At 38.4% G+C, this 19,796-nt stretch overlaps 1 protein-coding gene across 3 annotated transcripts in view; it reads left to right on the forward strand.

Annotated features, from left to right (window-relative positions):
• Positions 1-19,796, forward strand: part of TANC1 (tetratricopeptide repeat, ankyrin repeat and coiled-coil containing 1) — a 206,029-nt gene that overhangs the window by 164,900 nt on the left and 21,333 nt on the right. For all 3 annotated transcript variants that reach the window (XM_070731570.1, XM_070731572.1, XM_070731571.1), the window contains exons 11-17: positions 919-1,150; positions 3,240-3,406; positions 4,632-5,239; positions 9,488-9,596; positions 11,944-12,066; positions 15,996-16,232; positions 18,511-18,696. In XM_070731570.1, the coding sequence (XP_070587671.1) occupies positions 919-1,150; positions 3,240-3,406; positions 4,632-5,239; positions 9,488-9,596; positions 11,944-12,066; positions 15,996-16,232; positions 18,511-18,696 (1,662 nt within the window). The remainder of the gene's footprint in view (positions 1-918; positions 1,151-3,239; positions 3,407-4,631; positions 5,240-9,487; positions 9,597-11,943; positions 12,067-15,995; positions 16,233-18,510; positions 18,697-19,796) is intronic.

Here is a 19,796-nt window from a genome sequence, read left to right on the forward strand (position 1 = left end):
AGAGAAGGCTCTTCCGCTGGGGCGCGCCAAACAACATTGACCAACTCTCGGACCTTATGGGCCGCTGGGATTCGTTCCGGAGGTATTCTGGTCCAATACCATGTAGGGCTTTAAAGGTCATTACCAACACTTGTGACCGGAAACTGATTGGCAGCCAATGCAGGTCATGGAGTGTTGTAGAAACCTGGGCGAATCTGGGAAGCCCCACAATGGCTCTCGCGGCCGCATTCTGCACGATCTGAAGTTTCCGAACACTTTTCAAAGGTAGCCCCATGTAGAGAGCGTTGCAGTAATCGAACCTCGGGGTGATGAGGGCATGAGCGACTGTGAGCAATGACTCCCTGTCCAAGTAGGGCCGCAACTGGTGCACCAGGCGAACCTGGGCAAACGCCCTCCTCGCCACAGCCGAAAGATGGTGTTCCAATAAATTAAGAACTCCATCCTAAACATTTCTTGAATATTCTCTAAAATTCTTACATTAATATGTGCTAGATTATGTAATACAGAAGATTTTTTTGGGGGGGGAGATAATGTTTTATGGAGATGTTTATACGTGAATTTATCACAGTTAAGAAAAAATGTCATGCTATGATTCTGCAATTGCAAAAAATAAAAATAAATTATTCAACCTTTGCATAGAGAATTATATTAGATGTACAATTCTGGGGGCCAGATATATTTAGCCAATGGATGTAAAAATTTACACATGTACGCTGAAGAAAAGATTTGCTAGTTTTAACTATTGTATTTTAAACTAGAGTAGTGAGATCTGCACATACAGTTTGAATATTCTTTCGAGGTTTATGTCTCAAATGGTTTAAGGAATAATTAAAGTGCATTTCAGCCTGGGATATTCCTTTTTCATTATTTTGTGTGGTTGTCAGCCAGAAATGCTAAAGTGTTGTGTTTTTTTAAAAGGTCGTTGCCTATCACTACTGCCAAGCTGACAACACTTACACATGCCTTGTCCCAGAATTTGTGCATAGTATCGCAGCTCTACTTTGCCGGTCACCTCAGTTAACAGCATACAGAGAACTTTTGATAAAGGAACCACACCTACAAAGTATGCTTAGCCTTAGGTCCTGTGTTCAAGATCCTGTGGCAGCGTTCAGAAGAGGTGTATTGGAACCACTGGTTAATCTTAGGAGAGGTAAGCAGGAAAACATAACACATGGCCGATATGGAAAATTATATAGAGTATTTTATAGCAGTGGACTGGAGAAGAGTGGAGAGGTTGTCTTTCTTTAAAAGAGGACAACAGATACCACACAGAATGAAAACGGAATGGGAGGTGATGTAAAGAAAGGTAAAGGTTTCCGGTCTAGTCATGTCTGATTCTAGGGCGCGATGCTCATCTCTTGTTTCTTGGCCACGTGATCATGTGACCAGCCTGGCTATGCGCCAAAGGGGCATACAACCTTCCCACCAAAGTGGTACCTATTTATTCGCATTTGCATGCTTTTGAACTGCTAGGCGGGCAAGACCTGGAGCTCACTCCATTGGGTGGCACTCAGGTCTTAAACTTAGACAGTCAGCTTTCCAACTCAAAAGCTCAGCACCATTAACTACTGTTATTATTAATTAAACTTGTATACTCTTGGATTCTGGGCGGCTCATAATAGTCGAAGAAATGACAAATGATCCATTGTTAAAAGATAGCAAGCGTGATGAAGTGAGGGATTCCACTCTTCCTTGCTCATTCCTTTCCTTCCCAGGGCTTCGCGGCTCTTCTAAACAACAGCGGAGTGGGAGAGGGGGAGGAGGGGCATCTGAATCTCACGAGGAACCACATTACAGAAAGCAAGTGCTGCTAGAGAGAAAGCATGCATCCAGAGATGGTATTACTAGGTATGTGTCATATAGGGCTTTATAAATAAAAATACCATATTTTTTGGAATATAAGACACACCTTTTCCCTCCCTAAAAGAGGCTGAAAATTTGGGTGTGCCTTGTACTCCAAATGTAGCTCTTTGAAGCTTCCCCCCCCACCAGCCCTAATTAGGGGCTAATGATATTCCTCACTTCCTACTCCCTCCTAAGAAGGTTTTTTCTGTCTAATTCTTCGCAGGCTTGTTTTCATTCCTACTCCCTCTGAAAAAGGCCTTTTCAGCCCTAACACAGTTCTAACCATCTTCCGGGCTTGCCACATTTATTTTTATTCCTACTCCTTCCAAAGCAGTTTTTCCTGCCCTAAGTCTTTGCAGGAATTTTTTCATTCCTACACCCTCTGAGAAAGGTTTTTTCAGCCCTAATCAGGAGATAAAATAATGTGCTAAAGCTGAACAGACTAAGGATACTAGCCAGATGAATACCTAGTAGATAGATTTTTCTGGTAAGCATTTTGACTTGTACCCAGAGGCAAATTGGTAACCAATGCAGTTCATGAAGCAGAGGTATCACATGGGCATATCGTGGCACAGTGCCTAGTAACTAAGGTGATGCTAGAAGGAGGAAAGCCATGCCCCAATCTAGGAAAGAGGGCAACTGGTGTTACCAGATGGTGGTTTAAAAAAGCTGTCTTTTCACAGATGACACCTTCTATTCAAGTAGGAACTGTGAATGCCTGAAGCTCCCTGGATTATGTATATGTTTATTAGATAGAGACACAGAGAAAGAGAAAGTTGATATATTAGTCTTAAATTAATAATGAACATTAACATCAAAAGTTTTTCAGATTATATGCTTCCAAACTGTCTGGTCTATACAATAATGGGAAACACGAATTATTCATGAGAGGCGCTGTGCATCCATTTGCAAAATGGAACCTCAGGGTGCCATGCAGATGTTTATTCCACCATCTAGAAATGCTTTGTAATCATTCTACTTTTAGCAATGTTGCCACTCTTTAGATAAAATGAAATGCAGTTGCTATGCCTTCATTTAAGTATATCTGTTAGATAGAAATGGAAGCAAATACCAGCCTGGATTGCCGTTTTTTTAATGAAATATCTAAGTAGATAAAACATTTATCATTTTTTCCCTCTTAGTTGTTAGTCATGCTTGATTTTAAAAAATGACAACATAATGCAGCATTTGTTTTATTTCTTGGGTCTATAATCTATTGTATAAATTTAAAATGGGATGTTTGGGTTCCTTCAAGAAGGCATGAAGCTATGTTGTTGTTTTATTCTCATTGACCATTGTAGTGAATGTCAGAATTTGTGTCAGTATATCACATGGCTGAAATATATTAATAAATGTTCTTACCTCTTTTGCTTTTTCACAATCATGTCCTTCAGAACAGAAAATTTCAGAAGAAGAATGCATCATTTTGATTGATGGCTTAAATGAAGCTGAATTTCATAAACCTGATTATGGGGATACAGTTTCTTCATTCATCACAAATATTATTTCTAAATTTCCACCATGGCTAAAACTGATCGTGACTATAAGAACAAACTTTCAGGTAATATTTAAGCAAATGGTAGTATAATTTTTGCTCTGTTAATAACATTGCAATCTCAGAACAGAAAATACTGTTTTAAATTTTACTTGGAAGGACTAGTCTGAACTCCCTGACAGTTTCTGCTGTTACAAACTACACATATGTAGGAATGGCCATCATTACAATTTATACACAGTGGAGGCTTGTACAAAGGTCATAATGTATTTGTTGTGGGTCTGCAATATCTGTATTCAAATGTTTTCATTGTATAGTAAGAACGTTGTTCCACACCAATGCCACTATGAGTCAGTTTGACTCACATTAATGCTTACTAAAATCTAAAATGTAGGAGTTGAGAGCTGTGTTAGCATTCTGAAGCAGCTGCAGGGACCTGATGCAAGATTTAATTTGATTATGCACCACATAATCAATCAGTTATGTACCACACACATTGCTAGAATTTCTATTTTCTTCCCATTTTTTCTTTCATTATGAAACTTCAGTGGTTTCAAAGTTTTATTTTTAAATTCCTTTCCCCCGATACAATCTGATTTCAAGATGTAGATTATAAATCTCTGAATTGAAGGGATCAGTTTAGAGCGGAATTCACTTCCCAATTCTGACCACAGCAGGAGCCTAACCAGGAAAAACTATGTCAGAAAGTCATATGATTGTCTCCTAGTAAAGCATATGGGGGAAGCTTTTTCATGAGTATAAGATGTCTCATTGTTTTAAATATCCCCTTGTTTACTGTACATCGGGCCTTTAGTTTTTAAGTGACTCTCGTTTGGTCACAAGAACAGGATCAGGATCAACCACTGTCAAGTTATAAACTCAACCTGTGTTAAAGATTTCCATTTAGAATGCAAATAAAATATTTTGAATGCTTTTTTATATAAAACCATTCAGGTACAGTAGAAAATATGTATCAATTTGTTTTGTGTATATAAGGAATATGGGTTTTGTTTTGGGTTTTGTTCCTGATGAAAAGTGTTCGAATATTGAATTGTCGTATGAATATAATAAATTAATAAAGTTATTGACAGTTATATATAAAGTTATTGACCAGAAAATTCCCTGTTATTTTAATAAATACACACTAGTGCTAATGTGTCTTTTCTGATTCTCAATCAAAAAGCGTTCACCAGCTTTAATTTAGCATGTTTTTAAAATCAACAGATATAATAATGAAGTTTGATAAATGCTATAAGGTACTTATTTCTTTCTCTTTCCTTCTCTAATGCAGGAAAAAACCAGCTCACATCCTTTCTTCACAATCTCCTTGGACGATTTTTCAGACAACAAAGAAATACAGTCTGATTTAAATGCATATATTCAATACAGGATCAATGCCAGCCAGGATATAGTAAACAATATTTCCCTCAATGGAAAAGTCGATGCCATGACTATTGGGAAAGTGAGCAACCACTTGATCTTGAGGAGCATGGGATCTTACCTATATTTGAAGTTGACGCTAGATCTGTTCCAGAAGGGTCACCTGGTGATTAAAAGTGCAAGTTACAAAGTAGTTCCAGTATCTCTTTCTGAGCTTTATTTACTTCAGTGCAACATGAAATTCATGACGAATTCAGCCTTCGAAAGAGCCCTCCCCGTGCTGAATGTGGCTCTAGCGTCCCTTCACCCAATGACAGATGACCAGATCTTCCAAGCAATTAACGCTGGCCAGATACACGGTGAACAGGAGTGGGAAGAGTTCTCGCAGAGGATGGAGGCCCTTTCAGGCTTTCTGATAAAAAGACGTGACAAAACACGAATGTTCTGCCATCCTTCCTTCAGGGAATGGCTTGTTTGGAGAGCAGATGGGGAAAGCACTGATTTTTTGTGTGAACCAAGGTAAATTATTATTATTATTATTATTATTATTATTATTATTATTATTATTATTATTATTATTATTATTTAGATTTGTATGCCGCCCCTCTCCGTAGACTCGGGGCGGCTCACAACAATAACAATAACAATGGAAAAATAAATCTAATAATTTAAAAACGCTAAAAACCCCATTATTAAAAACAAACATACACACAAACATACCATGTATAAACTGTATAGGCCCGGGGGAGATGTCTCAGTTCCCCCATGCCTGACGGCAGAGATGGGTCTTAAGAGCTTTATGAAAGGCAAGGAGGGCGGGGGCAGTTCTAATCTCTGGGGGGAGCTGGTTCCAAAGGGCCGGGGCCGCCACAGAGAAGGCTCTTCTCCTGGGTCCCGCCAAACAACATTGTTTAGTCGACGGGACCCGGAGAAGGCCAAGTCTGTGGGACCTAACCGGTCGCTGGGATTTGTGCGGAAGAAGGCGGTCCCGGAGGTATACTAAAGAGGAAAGTTTTAAGAGCCATCATATTGAACTTAAATTGAAGGATACATGGAGTTGAAAAACAAAAAGGAGATGTGTGTATATCCAAAAAGTAGAGGTCCTACAGTTGTTAAGGATGAATTATTATTTATTAGATTCTGCATTTTAAAATTTAGAAATAGGAAGGATGTTGTTATTAATAATAATATTAATAATAACAACAGCAGAGTTGGAAGGGACCTTGGAGGTCTTCTGGTCCAACTCCCTGCTTAGGCAGGAAACCCTACACCACTTCAGACAAATGGTTATGCAACATGTTCTTAAAATCTTCCAGTGTTGGAGCATTCACAACTTCTGGAGGCAAGATGTTCCACTGATTAATTGTTCTAGCTGTCAGGAAATTTCTCCTTAGTTCAAAGTTACTTCTTTCCTTGTTTAGTTTCCACCCATTGGTTCTTCTCCTACCTTCAGGTGCTTTGGAGAGTAGCATGACTCCCTCTTCTTTGTGGCAATCCCTGAGATATTGGAACACTGCTATCATCTCTCCCCTAGTCCTTCTTTTCACTAAGCTAGCCATATCCAGTTCCTGCAATCGTTCTTCATATGTTTTCGCCTCCAGTCCTCTAATCATCTTTGTTGCTCTTCATCTGCTGTAATGCTAGTTAGTCTGACTGCCCAGCATTGAAAATCATTTACCAAATTATTCTTGTACACTTCCAGTCAAGATTTTCTCAGATTTGCAGAGATTATAGAGACTTCAATACAATGGAATATTTATTTTATTTTATTTATTTTAAACATTTACTGTATATAGCTGCCCATCATATTATATATTTTAAGCCGCCCCGAGTCTTCGGAGAGAAGTGGCATATAAATCCAATCAATCAATCAATCAATAAAATGGTAGGAGGGAACCCATTTGGAGAAATCTATTAAATTTTTGAATTTGAGGCACTAGTAAGTATTTTTTCCGTCCCAGTTGTCATTTGCAAATCCTATAAATAAATTTGGGTATGGTCTGTAATGGAATTATTGATGTCTACAGTGACATTCATATTATTTGGGGGGACAAGTTCAGCTATCTAAGATTTATGGGCCCCTGCTGCTTGGTGCTCCAAATTTAGAAGCAGTTCAAAAATTAATGAAGGAGAATGAATGAGCGTGTTGGCTCCTGGAGAAATGTACTTCATCAGGTCTATTTGGCTAAGCAGATGTATCATTTGCATGCTAATCCCGGCGCTGCAGCAGCTCTAACAATTCTCTTTCCTAGCTCCGAGCATTTCAGTATGCAAAATTGGGGGTTTAGTGCTGAGCAGGGCTTTTCTTCAAGGCTTTCTTAACTATACAAATGTAATACTGACTCAGGCGATAACAGGTCTTCAAATGAGTTTTTCATGCCACAAAAACTACAATAAGGTGCTTCTGAAACCCAGGCGTTAAAAACCACTGTGATGTGACTTTGAAGGGAGGGTATTGTTCAAAATAAAAACTAAAGTTCAGTTATATGTGTGAAAAACCATTAAATACCAGTAAAGTAATTTTCTCCAAGGTGTCTTTCAGTTCAGAACAAAGAGGCTTTTATCGCAATAACCTTGTGATAGGCTGGTTGTGTTAGTCAAGGGTAGGCAACTTGCAGCCCCAAATCTGCAGTAAACACAGAGTTATCTTCTTGTGGCCTGTCTGATGATGCCCCAAACCCGATTTCCTCCTATTTTGAAAGATAAAGGAAAATATGTAAGCGCACACATAAAAAGATCCTAAATAGATATTTATATCCCCCCTGTTCAGGTAATCCTCAATTTATGACCACAATTGAGCCCAAACTTATGTTGCTAAGTGAAACATATGTTAAGTAAGTTGTGGCCCATTTTATGACATTTCTTGCCCCGTTGTTAAGCAAATCATTGTAGTTGTTATGTGAACCTGGCTTTCCCATTGAATTTGCTTGTCAGAAGATTGTAAAAGGGATCCCCTGACCCCAGGACATGGCAACCATCATAAATAGGAACCAATCACCAAGCATCTGAAATTTTTATCACATGACCATGGAGATAACAAGGGTTTTTAGCTGTTTTTAGTATTGGATTGTCACATGTGTTTTTACCACTGTTGTTAGCCGCCCCGAGTTCATGGAGAGGGGCGACATACAAATCCAATATATGAATGAATGAATGAATGAATGAATGAATGAATGAATGAATGAATGAATGAATGAATGCATGCTGCAATGGTCCTAAGTGTAAAAAATGGTCATGTCACTTTTTTCTCTGCTTGTTGTAACTTTGAACGGTCAGCAAATGAACTGTTGTAAGTCAAGGACTACCTGTGTATGTGATGTGGCCTCACCCATCTCACAAAATGCTAAGAGTGTTCATTGTCACCAAAGCATTGCTTTCCTTTCTCATTGTAATGAGTATAATTTATTTATTTTATTTATTTTATTTATTCAATTTTTATGCCACCCTTCTCCTTAGACTCAGGGCGGCTTACAACATGTTAGCAGCAGCACTTTTTAACAAAGCCAGCCTATTGCTCCCACAATTTGGGTCCTCAATAGTTGCCCCGAACTACAAGATTGGTGACATAGACATTTCATAAATTAAATTATATTGCATTATTTGACAAATCTTATTTATTATGAAACATTGTTTTTATGTAGACAGCATATATTTTGATTGATCTTGAAAACTAATCTTTAATCCTTCATTGGGAGGAAATTCTGAGACTAAACTTTTTTTTAGCAAAAAAAAAAAGTTAGCTTTCTGTATTATTTGAAGACTATAATATGGATAAGCCCATGAGGTCACTAAGAGTTGAGCTCAAATAAGTGGTTACCTTTTTGTTTCTTTTAATCTCATAACGTGCATAAACTATTAACCCATTGAAATACATTGGAAGTCATATTTTGGAAGATCTAAGGTTGACTTACATTAGCGTAGTTACATTGTCATAGTTTTATTATGATCAGGAAAAAAACCAAAATATTTTTATTTCTGCTTACTGCAGAAATTGCGCAGGGAATTGACAGTGGAGTTTGCACAACTTTGTAATCATGAATATTTATACTTAATTTGTACAGGTATTATAAATACAATATGTTTCCTTCCTAAAAAGAACTAGTTTAGTTTCAGAATGATGTACAGTACCAATAACAGAAAAACAGATCAGAGTATCAGAGTTGGATGGGATGTTGGAGGTCTACTCCAACCACCTGCCTAGGCAGTCAAACCTGTACCATTTGAGACAAATGATTGCCCAATCTCTTCTTAAAAACTTTGAGTGTTGGAGCATTCACAAGTTCTGGACGCAAGTTTTCCACTGATTGGTTGTTCAAACTCTCAGGAAATTTCTCCTTAGCTTTAGGTTGTTTCTATCCTTAATTAGTTTCCATCTATTGTTCCTTGTCCTGCCTTCAGGTGCTCTTGAAAATAGCTTTTCTGGTTAAAAAAAGTCCATTGGATAAGTTGAATGATGACTTACAACCATGTGATTTACTTGCTGATGACTGTCATAAAATGGTCATAAAATTGAATCTGGTCATGTTGGTGACTCAATTTACGACTTCAACAACTTACAGCCAAAATTCTAGTTCCAATTGTGCTTATATGTCAAGGACTTATCTGTAGTACTAATAGCTCTTTTACTTCCTAAGTTTAATATATTTTGAAATTTGAACTGTAGGCAGAGGAAAGCGAGAATGAAAATTTGTCGGTTGAGATATTCCCGGGGGATTTATTAGGAACCATTAATAAATTTGTCTCCATCCTGTGTGTTGTTGCATTTAGGAATGGGCATGCTCTTCTCGCATTCCTCTTTTCACGTCAGGAAGGAAAACTTAACCGCCAGCAAACGATGGAACTTGGGCATCACATTCTTAAAGCTCACATTTTTAAGGTAAGAGATACATTTTATTATGCCATTAAATCTTTAAGTATTTCTGCCTTACATTACAACATCCTTGGTGTTTAGAAATAACTGGAGGCCAACGCACTAAAGAACTGGCACCTGTGACTTCACATTTTTGTGTATAGTGGTAGTTGTTCTTTATTATTGTTACTTGTTTGTATACAAAAGCATTCCAAATTTTATTTTGAAACGCAAAATACACAATTTTTAGAAAAACAGAGAAAGAGAAACAAATATAGAAACAAAAGCCATTACTTGAACATTCAAATAGAGAAGGTTTGATTTAAGATACGGATTTTCAGGTGCAACATTAAAATATAATATTAGGTGCTCTGGGAATTTCAATGATTTGTGCATTCCAGAATGGAGGCAAAAGAGAGAAAAGCTTTAAATATCACTAAACAGAAGACTGCTAACAGAAGGCTACTGAACAATTCCTAGTTTTTTCTGGGTATATGCATTAAGTCCTCCCCAATGATCTCAGAAATAGGATCAGCTTAGAACAACAAAGATGATCCCTTGGCTATCCTGATCTTAGGTTGTTTAGAGCTTTGAACCTATCCCAATATATTAATTGGCAGCCGAGGCATTTTCTTCAATGCACTCCAAGCCCCACACACAGCCCTAAGTAACTTGCATTCTAATCAAGATCCCCTTTTGAAAACAACTTGAAGAGTAGTCCTATCAAAATGCATTAAAGTAATCTAATAAATCTGAATTTATCAGTGTCTGAATACTAATAGTTAGAGTGCTTCTGTCTAGGAAAGGCATAATTGGAAAACCCACTGAAGTTTGCAGTAGGGTCTCATAGTTATTCATAGACCTCCCATTTTCTTGATCGCTGTAGGAATGGTTCCAAATCCATATGTCTGTTCGTCTGGGAGAATCTAAATGCATCAAATGTGGCAGCATCTCAATTCCAATACTTGGAAATTCTCCATCCACAAAGTGTTTGTCTTGTCTCATTTTTTTGACTTTCATCCACCCCATCCAGTAGATGCTGGTTGCAGATCCAGTAACATCTCTAGCCTTTATTAACTCCTATTGATGACACTCAGCTGTAGGGCTTTATCTTGATGCTAAATGCTAGTAGGATCAAAATTATGCCAGTAACTATCCATGGCCAGAGTTGTATTCCTCAGATACTACTTTTCAATCCATCTCTCCAAACCAGGATCACAAACCCCCACCCCCACTCCGTAACAATGGAATTCATAGCTGAAAATTTATCAAGACAATATAGGGAGATATCATAATTGGCAGCATCAGAATGTCCCAAAATTGCACTTCCTCTGCCTTCTGTTTAGTTTATCTGACAGTATGATCGTAGTTATACTGTATGGGTTTTTTATTATTTTTAAAGCTTGTATTGTTTGTATGGTTGCTTTATTTTTTAGATTTTTTTTGGTTAATATTTTTAATTATAAGCTGATCAGAATCATAAAATATGAGACAGATGTCTATATATCGATTAGATAAATTGAATAGTTAGATAGCTAAAAAGACATTGTGTCCCCCCCAAATCCAGGCTGGAACTGCAATTAAAAGATATTAAGATAGTTGGGGGAAAGATTAGAGCTTCAAAAATGTTCAGCAATGAGTTTTCTGCTCGGTTGCTGTGTGGGCGTGGTCATGGTGGGCATGGCCTAGTTGGCCTTCTGCACCACGGGCACCAAGGGTGGGATTTGAAGGTTCTCCAAACCAGCCATAATGTTAGCTCCCAAACCCGGGTGAACCGGTAGCAGCCTACCATAGCATTCTCTCAACCATTTGTCCCAGAAAGGGATATTGGTATTAGGTCAATGGTTGGCTAACCTCTGGATGCAAATCTGGAGTGGACAGACCATTTTGATACCATTTAGGGATCCTTAAATTGGATGGGCAATCTTTTTTGTTCCAAAAGCTGCATCTGTATCTATGCAGACATATCTGTCTTTCTCCCTTTTGGACATGACTCCGTCACATTCTAGTTTTCTTTATGTAACAAAAAAAAGAGAAAGTTAAAAGAAAAATTCGCTTCAGGCAGGGAGAAAACACTGCTGCCTGTTGCTATATCCATGCAGTGGCACAAGCAATCCACATCAGAATCAGAGACAGATCCTAAGGCCTTTAGGGTGCAGAGTGGCTACATGTGCTTTAAAAGATTATGCACCTTAAGTATATTTTTATGCCTGATAAGCCATTATGATAACCACCCTGAATTGTGAGAATTTAGTCCATGAGGGCTTTTTTTTTTATGTCAAGGAACATTCAAGGCTCCTTTCTGTAGTTTCCTCTCCCTGCAATTCTGTTGTTTCAGTTTTTGTTATCATCACCGTTCATTGTGTTTTGCCAGGGACTGGGTAGAAAAATGGGCATTTCTTCCAGTCAACTTCAGTCTCTGTGGATTGGCTACAGCACTGATAGTTTGTCAGCAGCACTTGCGTCTTTAAGAAATCTCTACACACCAAATGTGAAGGTAAGAAAATAAATTATTATGTTCCCAATTTGCCTTATGATTTTAATAATGATAATGATGATGATGATGATGATTATTATTATTATTAATATTTGGTAATTGGTAATGGGGGGCAGGAAACATCTTTCTTTAAAAAAATAGAATTTGGAAATAATAGTAGTTTTAAATGTGTTGAGAATTTGCTCCTGTATGAAGAGAAATACAGGAATATTCCATCAGTCTTCAGATCATAAAGTTGAAAAGTGCCGTTTCAGCCATTGCGTCCAACTTTACCTCAGTTGAGGGGGGTTATTTTTAGAAAAGTTATTAGTTAGGATGGCAAACAGAACCCATGAGAGTAAGGGCAGAAAAAGCAACCAATTTTATGAAAGAAGGCATGTACTGTTACAAAAATATGCCCAGGTTCTGAGGTGATATTTGGCTATCTGCATTTGCAGAATTAATTGGGGGGGAAATCCCCATCTCAGGAGAAAAACCTCAGTGAAAGAAAGCTAAAAAAAGTATTTGCTTCTACTTTAATGTTAAGGCTAGCATGTATCTAGAGTTCTATCTTCTACATTATGAATGAATGTCGATTACTTGAATGAATTGATTCTTCATTTACGTTGAAGTCATCCACACAGGACTAGCTGAGCTTAACCCCAACTAATTTGGATTCCATTGAATGTACTAATACTTCAAATTAACCAAATCAAATGTCCTCATTAGTGTCATTTGGCCTGATACACTACCATTAGAGGACTAGAAGGTTTTTGTGTGTGTGTGTGTTTGTGTGTAGTATTTATAATTTTAAGAATTATAACATTGTAATTGTTTAACAGTGAGCCATAGAATGCAGTGCAACTCAGCTTGCAATTGTACTAAGGAACCGCAACCTGTAGGAGTCTAAATTTAGCGTAATAATGGCAGCAGTTAGTAAACTGAGTAAATTGCCAGTGAATTGCCATTTAATGTTTATTAGCTTACTCAAGAGTAATGTTTAAGTGGAAAATCATACTGAGTCAATTAGATTAAAGTCTGTGACTGCAGCAGTCCCAGATAAATATTACATGAAGGTATTACTAAAACATGTTGGGAGACCATTGGTCTCTCTGGTTCTGTTGTACAGAAAATGCTATAATATGCTCCTTTTTCCTCCGTTCAATTATGTCTGATTCTTGGAGACCGCATGGACAAGTCTCTGCAGTTTTCTTGGCAAGGTTTTTCAGAAGTAGTTTGCCATTGTCTTCTTCCTAGGGCTCAGAGAAAGTGACTAGCCCAAGGTCACTCAGCTGGATTTGTGCCCAAGTCAGGACTAGAACTCCATTCTTTTTGTTTCTAACCTGATGCCTTAATCCAGTGTTTCCCAACCTTGGCAACTTGAAGATATCTGGACTTCAACTCCCCGAATTCCCCAGCCAGCGAATGCTGGCTGGGGAATTCTGGGAGTTGAAGTCCAAATATCTTTAAGTTGCCAAGGTTGGGAAACACTGCCTTAATCAATGCAACAGATTGGCTCTGTTTAATATGTACAGGTAGTCCTGGACTTAACCACTATTTATTTAGTGACCATTAAGTTACATCTCTGAAAAAAGAGGCTTATGACCCTTTTCCACACTTACAACCATTGCAGCATTCCATGGTCATGTGATCAGAATTTGAATACTTGGCAACTGGTTCATATTTATGACCAGTACAGCGTCCCAGTGTCACCTTTTGCGACTTTCTGACAAGCAAAGTCAATGGGCAAGCGAGATTCCTTTAACATCTACGTTACTAACTTAACAATTCCAGTGATTCATTTAACAACTGTGGCAAGAAAGGTCGTAAAATGGAGCAAGATTCACTTACTGTAACCATCTCACTTAGCAACATATATTTGGGGCTCAATTGTGGTCATAGGTTGAGGACTACCTGGAGCGATTGCATTAAACCTTATGCTGAATAGGCACAAAGAAACATCAGTTAGTTGCTGTAGATTATAAAGTGCCATCTAGACAGTAGATACTGCACTTAGTGAAGTGAATGGCACAGCAGACTATAAATAGGATCCTCATTCATTCATTCATTCATTCATTCATTCATTCATTAGATTTGTATGCCGCCCCTCTCCGTAGACTCGGGGCGACTAACAACAATAACAAGAAACAGCATAAAACAAATCTAATATTTAAATTACTAAAAGCCCTTATTAAAAACCAAACATAATGCAACCACAGAGGACTGTATGCCATTGCGTAAACAGATTACACCAGTGATGGCAAACCTTTTTTGCTTGGGTGCCAAAAAGACGCATACATACATGATAAAGTGCACACGCATGCCCACACCCATAATTCTATGCCCTCTCCTGCGCATGCACACCCAACCCCCAAATGCGCACAGGGCTCATTGAAGCCCCCAGAGTCATTTCTGAACTTCCAGTTGGGCTGTTGGATCCATTTTTTGCCATCTACAGGCTCCAGAGGCTTTCCTGAAGCCTGGGGAAGGCGAAAACGACCTCCCCGCTTGCCCTCCAGATGGCCTAAAATCAGCTGGCCAGTGCACACATGTGCGCTGGAGCTGACATAGGGCAGTGCTTTGTGTGCCCTCAGATAGGTTCGCCATCGCAAGCTTACATAATCATTCTTATTCCTTTTGCACATGAAACACCCTGCCACTTGGGTTTACATAATTCTTCTTCATCCCCATTACAAGGGGTTTTTTGGAAAAGCATAGGGAGAGAAAATAACATTGTGCAGAATGTCTTCATCTTTAAAAAAAAAAAAACAGAAGGGGCAATTAATATATTTTATTCTGCCTTTATTTCTCCTGCTTTCCTTTTAAGCTATTGAGTTTTATAAAGTATAAAGGGCAGTAGTAAAATTTCAATCTGTCTCTTTAAGTTATTTAAATCGATTTGCAAAAAACCTCCTTATAGTTTTGATGGGTTTGGGCTGTCATTTTTCTGTATACATTTGAATTGTCGTTCATGTTTCAATGTGCATTTAGATTAGACAGGGAGTCCTCGACGTTTAGTGACCGTTCACCGGAAAAAGTTACTTGTGACCATTTTCCACATTTATGACTGTTGGAGCATGTTCATGGTTGGGTGATCAAAATTCAGTCACTTTGTCTTTGTCTTACATATCAGACGTACAGTACAGTGTATTTAGTGTAATACAGTATAGTACAGTCTGGAAATTTTTTGAGGCCTTTCAGTAGGCTTAAAATTAAAAAAAAAAATAAAAAAACAAAAACAAAACTCAGACACTTACGCCCGTTGCAGTGTCCTAGGGACATGATATCACCTTTTACCATGGTTAATGAGAATAAACTGCAAGAACTGACGGGACGATGGGATAGAGATAAACGTTCGAGACCAAGCTATGAAGAATAAATTGGAATTACTTTAAAATATGCAAATAAACATATTATTCTTAGTTTAAAAGGCTATATATAAAGTATACCCTTATTTTGGTGGTGGGGTTTGAATGTTGTCTGGTGGTGGATGCACAGATCACTGAGCACTGTGTTATATGTAGTGTGTATGATTTTATCATTATAAAAATCAATAAAAAATTAATATTAATATTAAGAAAAAAGATATCACCTTTTACAACTTTCTGACAAGCAAAGTCAGTGGGGAAGCCAGATTCATTTAACAACCGTGTTAATAACTTAGCAACTACAATGATTCATTTAATAACTGTGGCAAGAAAAGGCATTAAATGAGGCCACATTCACTTAATTGTCTTGCTTAGCAAGATAAATTTTGGGCTCAATTGCAGTCATAATTTGAGAAATGCCTATAAAGTAATCAAGGATAACTACATATTTTATTAACAGAATAAAGGAATGACCTTCACGTGGCCTGAATCAATTTTCTGCTTTATCATTCAGAATCAAATGAATTTCAAAAATAATATCAAAATGAGACAGTGATTTATTCATTTATTTTTTAAACCTAGGTGAGTCGTCTGCTGATTCTGGCAGGTGCAAATGTGAATTACAGGACAGAAGTCCTCAACAATGCCCCAATATTGTGTGTGCAGTCTCACCTTGGGCATGAAGAAATGGTCCTCCTCCTTCTAGAATTTGGGGCTTTGATTGATGGAGCCTCTGAAAACGGGATGACTTCACTTTGCTGTGCAGCAGCTGCAGGCCATTTGCACATAGTTTCGCTTCTTAGCAAAAGAGGAGCAAAGGTGAGTTTCATAAGAGACTTTGCATGTTTGGAATTGTAGCAGTGGCACTTAGACATATATCCCTCTCCATAGTGCTTTAGTTAGAGGTGGGTTCAACTTGCCTTCACCAACAATTCGCATCATGACTTTTTACATGCGCGTGCTTGCTCAACTTCCGAACGTGTGTCCTCTCTTGCAAATTCACTTCCGCGTATGCTCAGAAGGTGGTTACAGCCCGAAACATAGCTGAGAAGCTGCTCAACTGTGCTTTGGGTGAAGAAATAAAGGTCGGAATTAACCTAGCGGGAGGGCTTTTTTCAAAGAGAAGATGGAGGGAATCCATCCAAACAGATTTTTAAAAATCACCGAAAAGTTCCCCAAAAAGAGATGGTGACGCATATGGACCGGCACAGACCGAACCAGATCTGTGATGCCATCTTCATGTCACCAGCGGGTCGATAACTGCTCTGGCGATCTGGTCTGAACCGGGAGAAACCCACCCTGGCTTTAGTTGCAGCAACGTTGTTGATAACCAGAGTGCACTCCATCAGGATATGCTTTCTGTCAATTAAACATAGAAAAATTATGTATAAAACTGTAACCATGGGGGGAACTGGTCTCCTGCTCAAGTTTGTGCAAATTTGCTTGGAGGAAATTCAAGTTAAAAGCCACTCAATGCAACTACACATGACCCTACTTTTCTAACATTTAGTGTATCTTAAGAGTTGGTGATAAATTATTTTTATTATTTCAGAATTTATGTACCAAGAAATGGTTAAAATAGTACTATAAGTCATTAAATAATTAAATTAGAAGCATTAGCAGAATCCTTGAGGAAGAGTAGATTCTTGGCAAGAAGGAGAAAAATAAATGAAGAACGCTTGTGCTTTCCATAGACTTGAGAGTTAGAATATTGACATGTACTTATGCATGCTACAAAATCAGCTTGATCTAGTAGCCGGGGTGGCACAGTGGTTAGAGTGCAGCACTGCGGGCTACTTCAGATAACTGCTAGCTGTAGTTCAGCAGTTCAAATCTCACCACCGGCTCAAGGTCGACTCAGTCTTCCATCCTTCTGAGGTGAGTAAAATGAGGACCCAGATTGTTGGGGGCAAGAGGCTGATCCTATAAACTGCTTAGAGAGGGCTGTAAAAGCACTGTGAAGCTATATATAAGTCTAAATGCTATTGCTATTGCTATTGCCTCTATGGAGAGCAAAAAGGGTCATGCTTAAAAGAATAGTACCACTGCTGTCAACCCTGAAGTTGGCTGAAGTAAGGTCCTATTTATTTTTCCGCTTCAGTTCTGACACATACTGGAGTTGAGAGGTGGGGTGGGGGGAATAGAGATAGATGAGGTGCCCTAGCCAAAACAAAATGCTTCCCCGTGGAAAACCACAGGAACTTTTAGTGTCGGTTTTCACCAGATCTGTGCCAATATGATCTTTCTGATAAAACCTGCTTGAGGACTTCACCTGCCTCGGAGTTTTGCTTGATATGAGATTATTACTTGGAAGGAACCTTGACAGATACATAAGCCCCATCCTTTTTCTATGTGTTTTGACATTGCAAACATGCCCCAAAGTTTATAGCGTGGCACTCCGGTGCTATTTTTGTAGGAGCTAGAAGTTGCCATAGCTTTGATCTCCTCCTCCCCTTTTCTACAAGGTTTCTTTTGAGTCAGGAGAAATAATTACTAATTATCAGGTTGCCTCTCCCCCCAACTAGGTGTCATTTTATAGTGCTGTTACCATTGCCTTTTCTTCTTTCTCTAAGCTTCCTAAAGCATCAGTGTATAGTCAAGAAATTAGAGCACTTGTTTATTATTATTGCTTTGATCTACGACACACTGTTCCATGTTGTTGATACTATGAAAGAAACATTGGCTAGTAAATAATTCTCGGTACGCTGTAATTTTTTGTGACTGATAGGTTGCCAAGAAATCCTGTGATTGGATTTTTGCCTTTTGCATGTACCTTGTGGCTGAAAAGCAACCAGAGACTACTAGTTTATAATTAACCCAGTTACTACATTGAAATCATTTGGGAAAGGGGAAAAATAATTTTGTTTGAAACATCAGCCCTTCTAATAACTCTCTTTTAAAAATGGCCTTATAATAAAATTAGAGTGAGAAGAGAGTATTTTTGTTTTGTAATATGTGGGATGCCAAAATCACAGTCCTTGAAGGCCTCGGACGTCCTCCTCCTGATGGGATGTACTCTTAAATGGCTTATTAGCTTGATTGTTATTTTTGATGATTATTTTGCTTGGTGCATCATTTTCTTCTCCCTTTAAAATAGATCGATCATTTGGACAAAAAGGGCCAATGCGCTTTGGTCCACAGTGCTCTAAGAGGTCACTCTGATATTCTCGAATATATGCTCAGCGTAGATTGGCAGACTTCGCCTCACCAGCAGAGCTCCCTATCAAAGAAGCAGGCTCTTCAGCAGGCTCTGACTGCCTCTTCAAGCATGGGACATGGCCAGGTAACTTGTCTCCCCTTGGTTTTCCACGGCCTCTTCTCATTCCTTCAGGGTAGACCAGATTAGGAAAGTCATGGAGGCTGTTTTTATTTTAGAGCCATTGTAACAGAATCTTGCCAGTCTAAATACACCTTCTTCCCTTTATCTGAATTGGGGAATTTCTTGTCTATAATAATAATTAATAATAATAATTTATTAGATTTGTATTATTATTATTATTAATAATAATAATAATAATAATAATTTATTAATAATAGTTTATTAGATTTTTTAAAATAATAATAATAATAATAATAATTATTATTATTATTATTATTAATTAGATTTGTATGCCGCCCCTCTCCGAGGACTCGGAGCAGCTCACAACAAGTAATGTCTTCTCAGGCTACAGTTCTGGCCTGGACTCAGATTTCTTTTATCTGTTAATTTGGTTCCAGCTCTTCTTCTTGTTCCTCAAAGTTGTTCCAACTGCTCATGACATCTGTTCATAGATTTTAAAAAGAGATGTTTTTTCCCATACAAAGAACCATATTTATTGTGTCTTTGTGTAAAATGGAAACCAAAAAGCAGGTTAGCATATACAATAGGCTCGCTTATACTGGATTGACCCTGAGCCCAGCTTGCATCACTGCCAAACTTGGATGCTCATAATTTTAACATGTACAGCATAGAGGTGACATACTACCGGGTCTGCTGTTTGAGCGTTCTGGTCGTGGTGGCCACCCGTGGTTCAGAGAACTGATAGTGGTGGCCGCGTGAGGCTTCGCCCATCCGCCTGGACGTAGCCATTTTTAAAAACCCTCTGTGCCTGCGCAAAGCCTTCTGTGCATGCGCAGAGGATGAAAAAGCACATCTGTCGGCGAAAGTGTGTGTTTCCGAGCTGGTAAGGAAGGTAAGTAGATTTCACCGCTGGTACAGCAAAAGAGTCTTGACTGGTACTTTTTAAAAGCACTGCCTTTGATTTTGGGCTTGGTTTCAGTTAGCTGGACAACCTAACTTTAGTTTGTAATTAAAGCTACTTCATTGGCAATATTGGGCTCAAAAGCTCAGCTGATGCATCTATGATTTTGTCAAATTAACCTCTGCTTGCACACTTTAACATC

Source organism: Erythrolamprus reginae, chromosome 1, assembly GCF_031021105.1.
Source record: "Erythrolamprus reginae isolate rEryReg1 chromosome 1, rEryReg1.hap1, whole genome shotgun sequence".
Taxonomy (NCBI): Eukaryota; Metazoa; Chordata; class Lepidosauria; order Squamata; family Dipsadidae; genus Erythrolamprus; species Erythrolamprus reginae.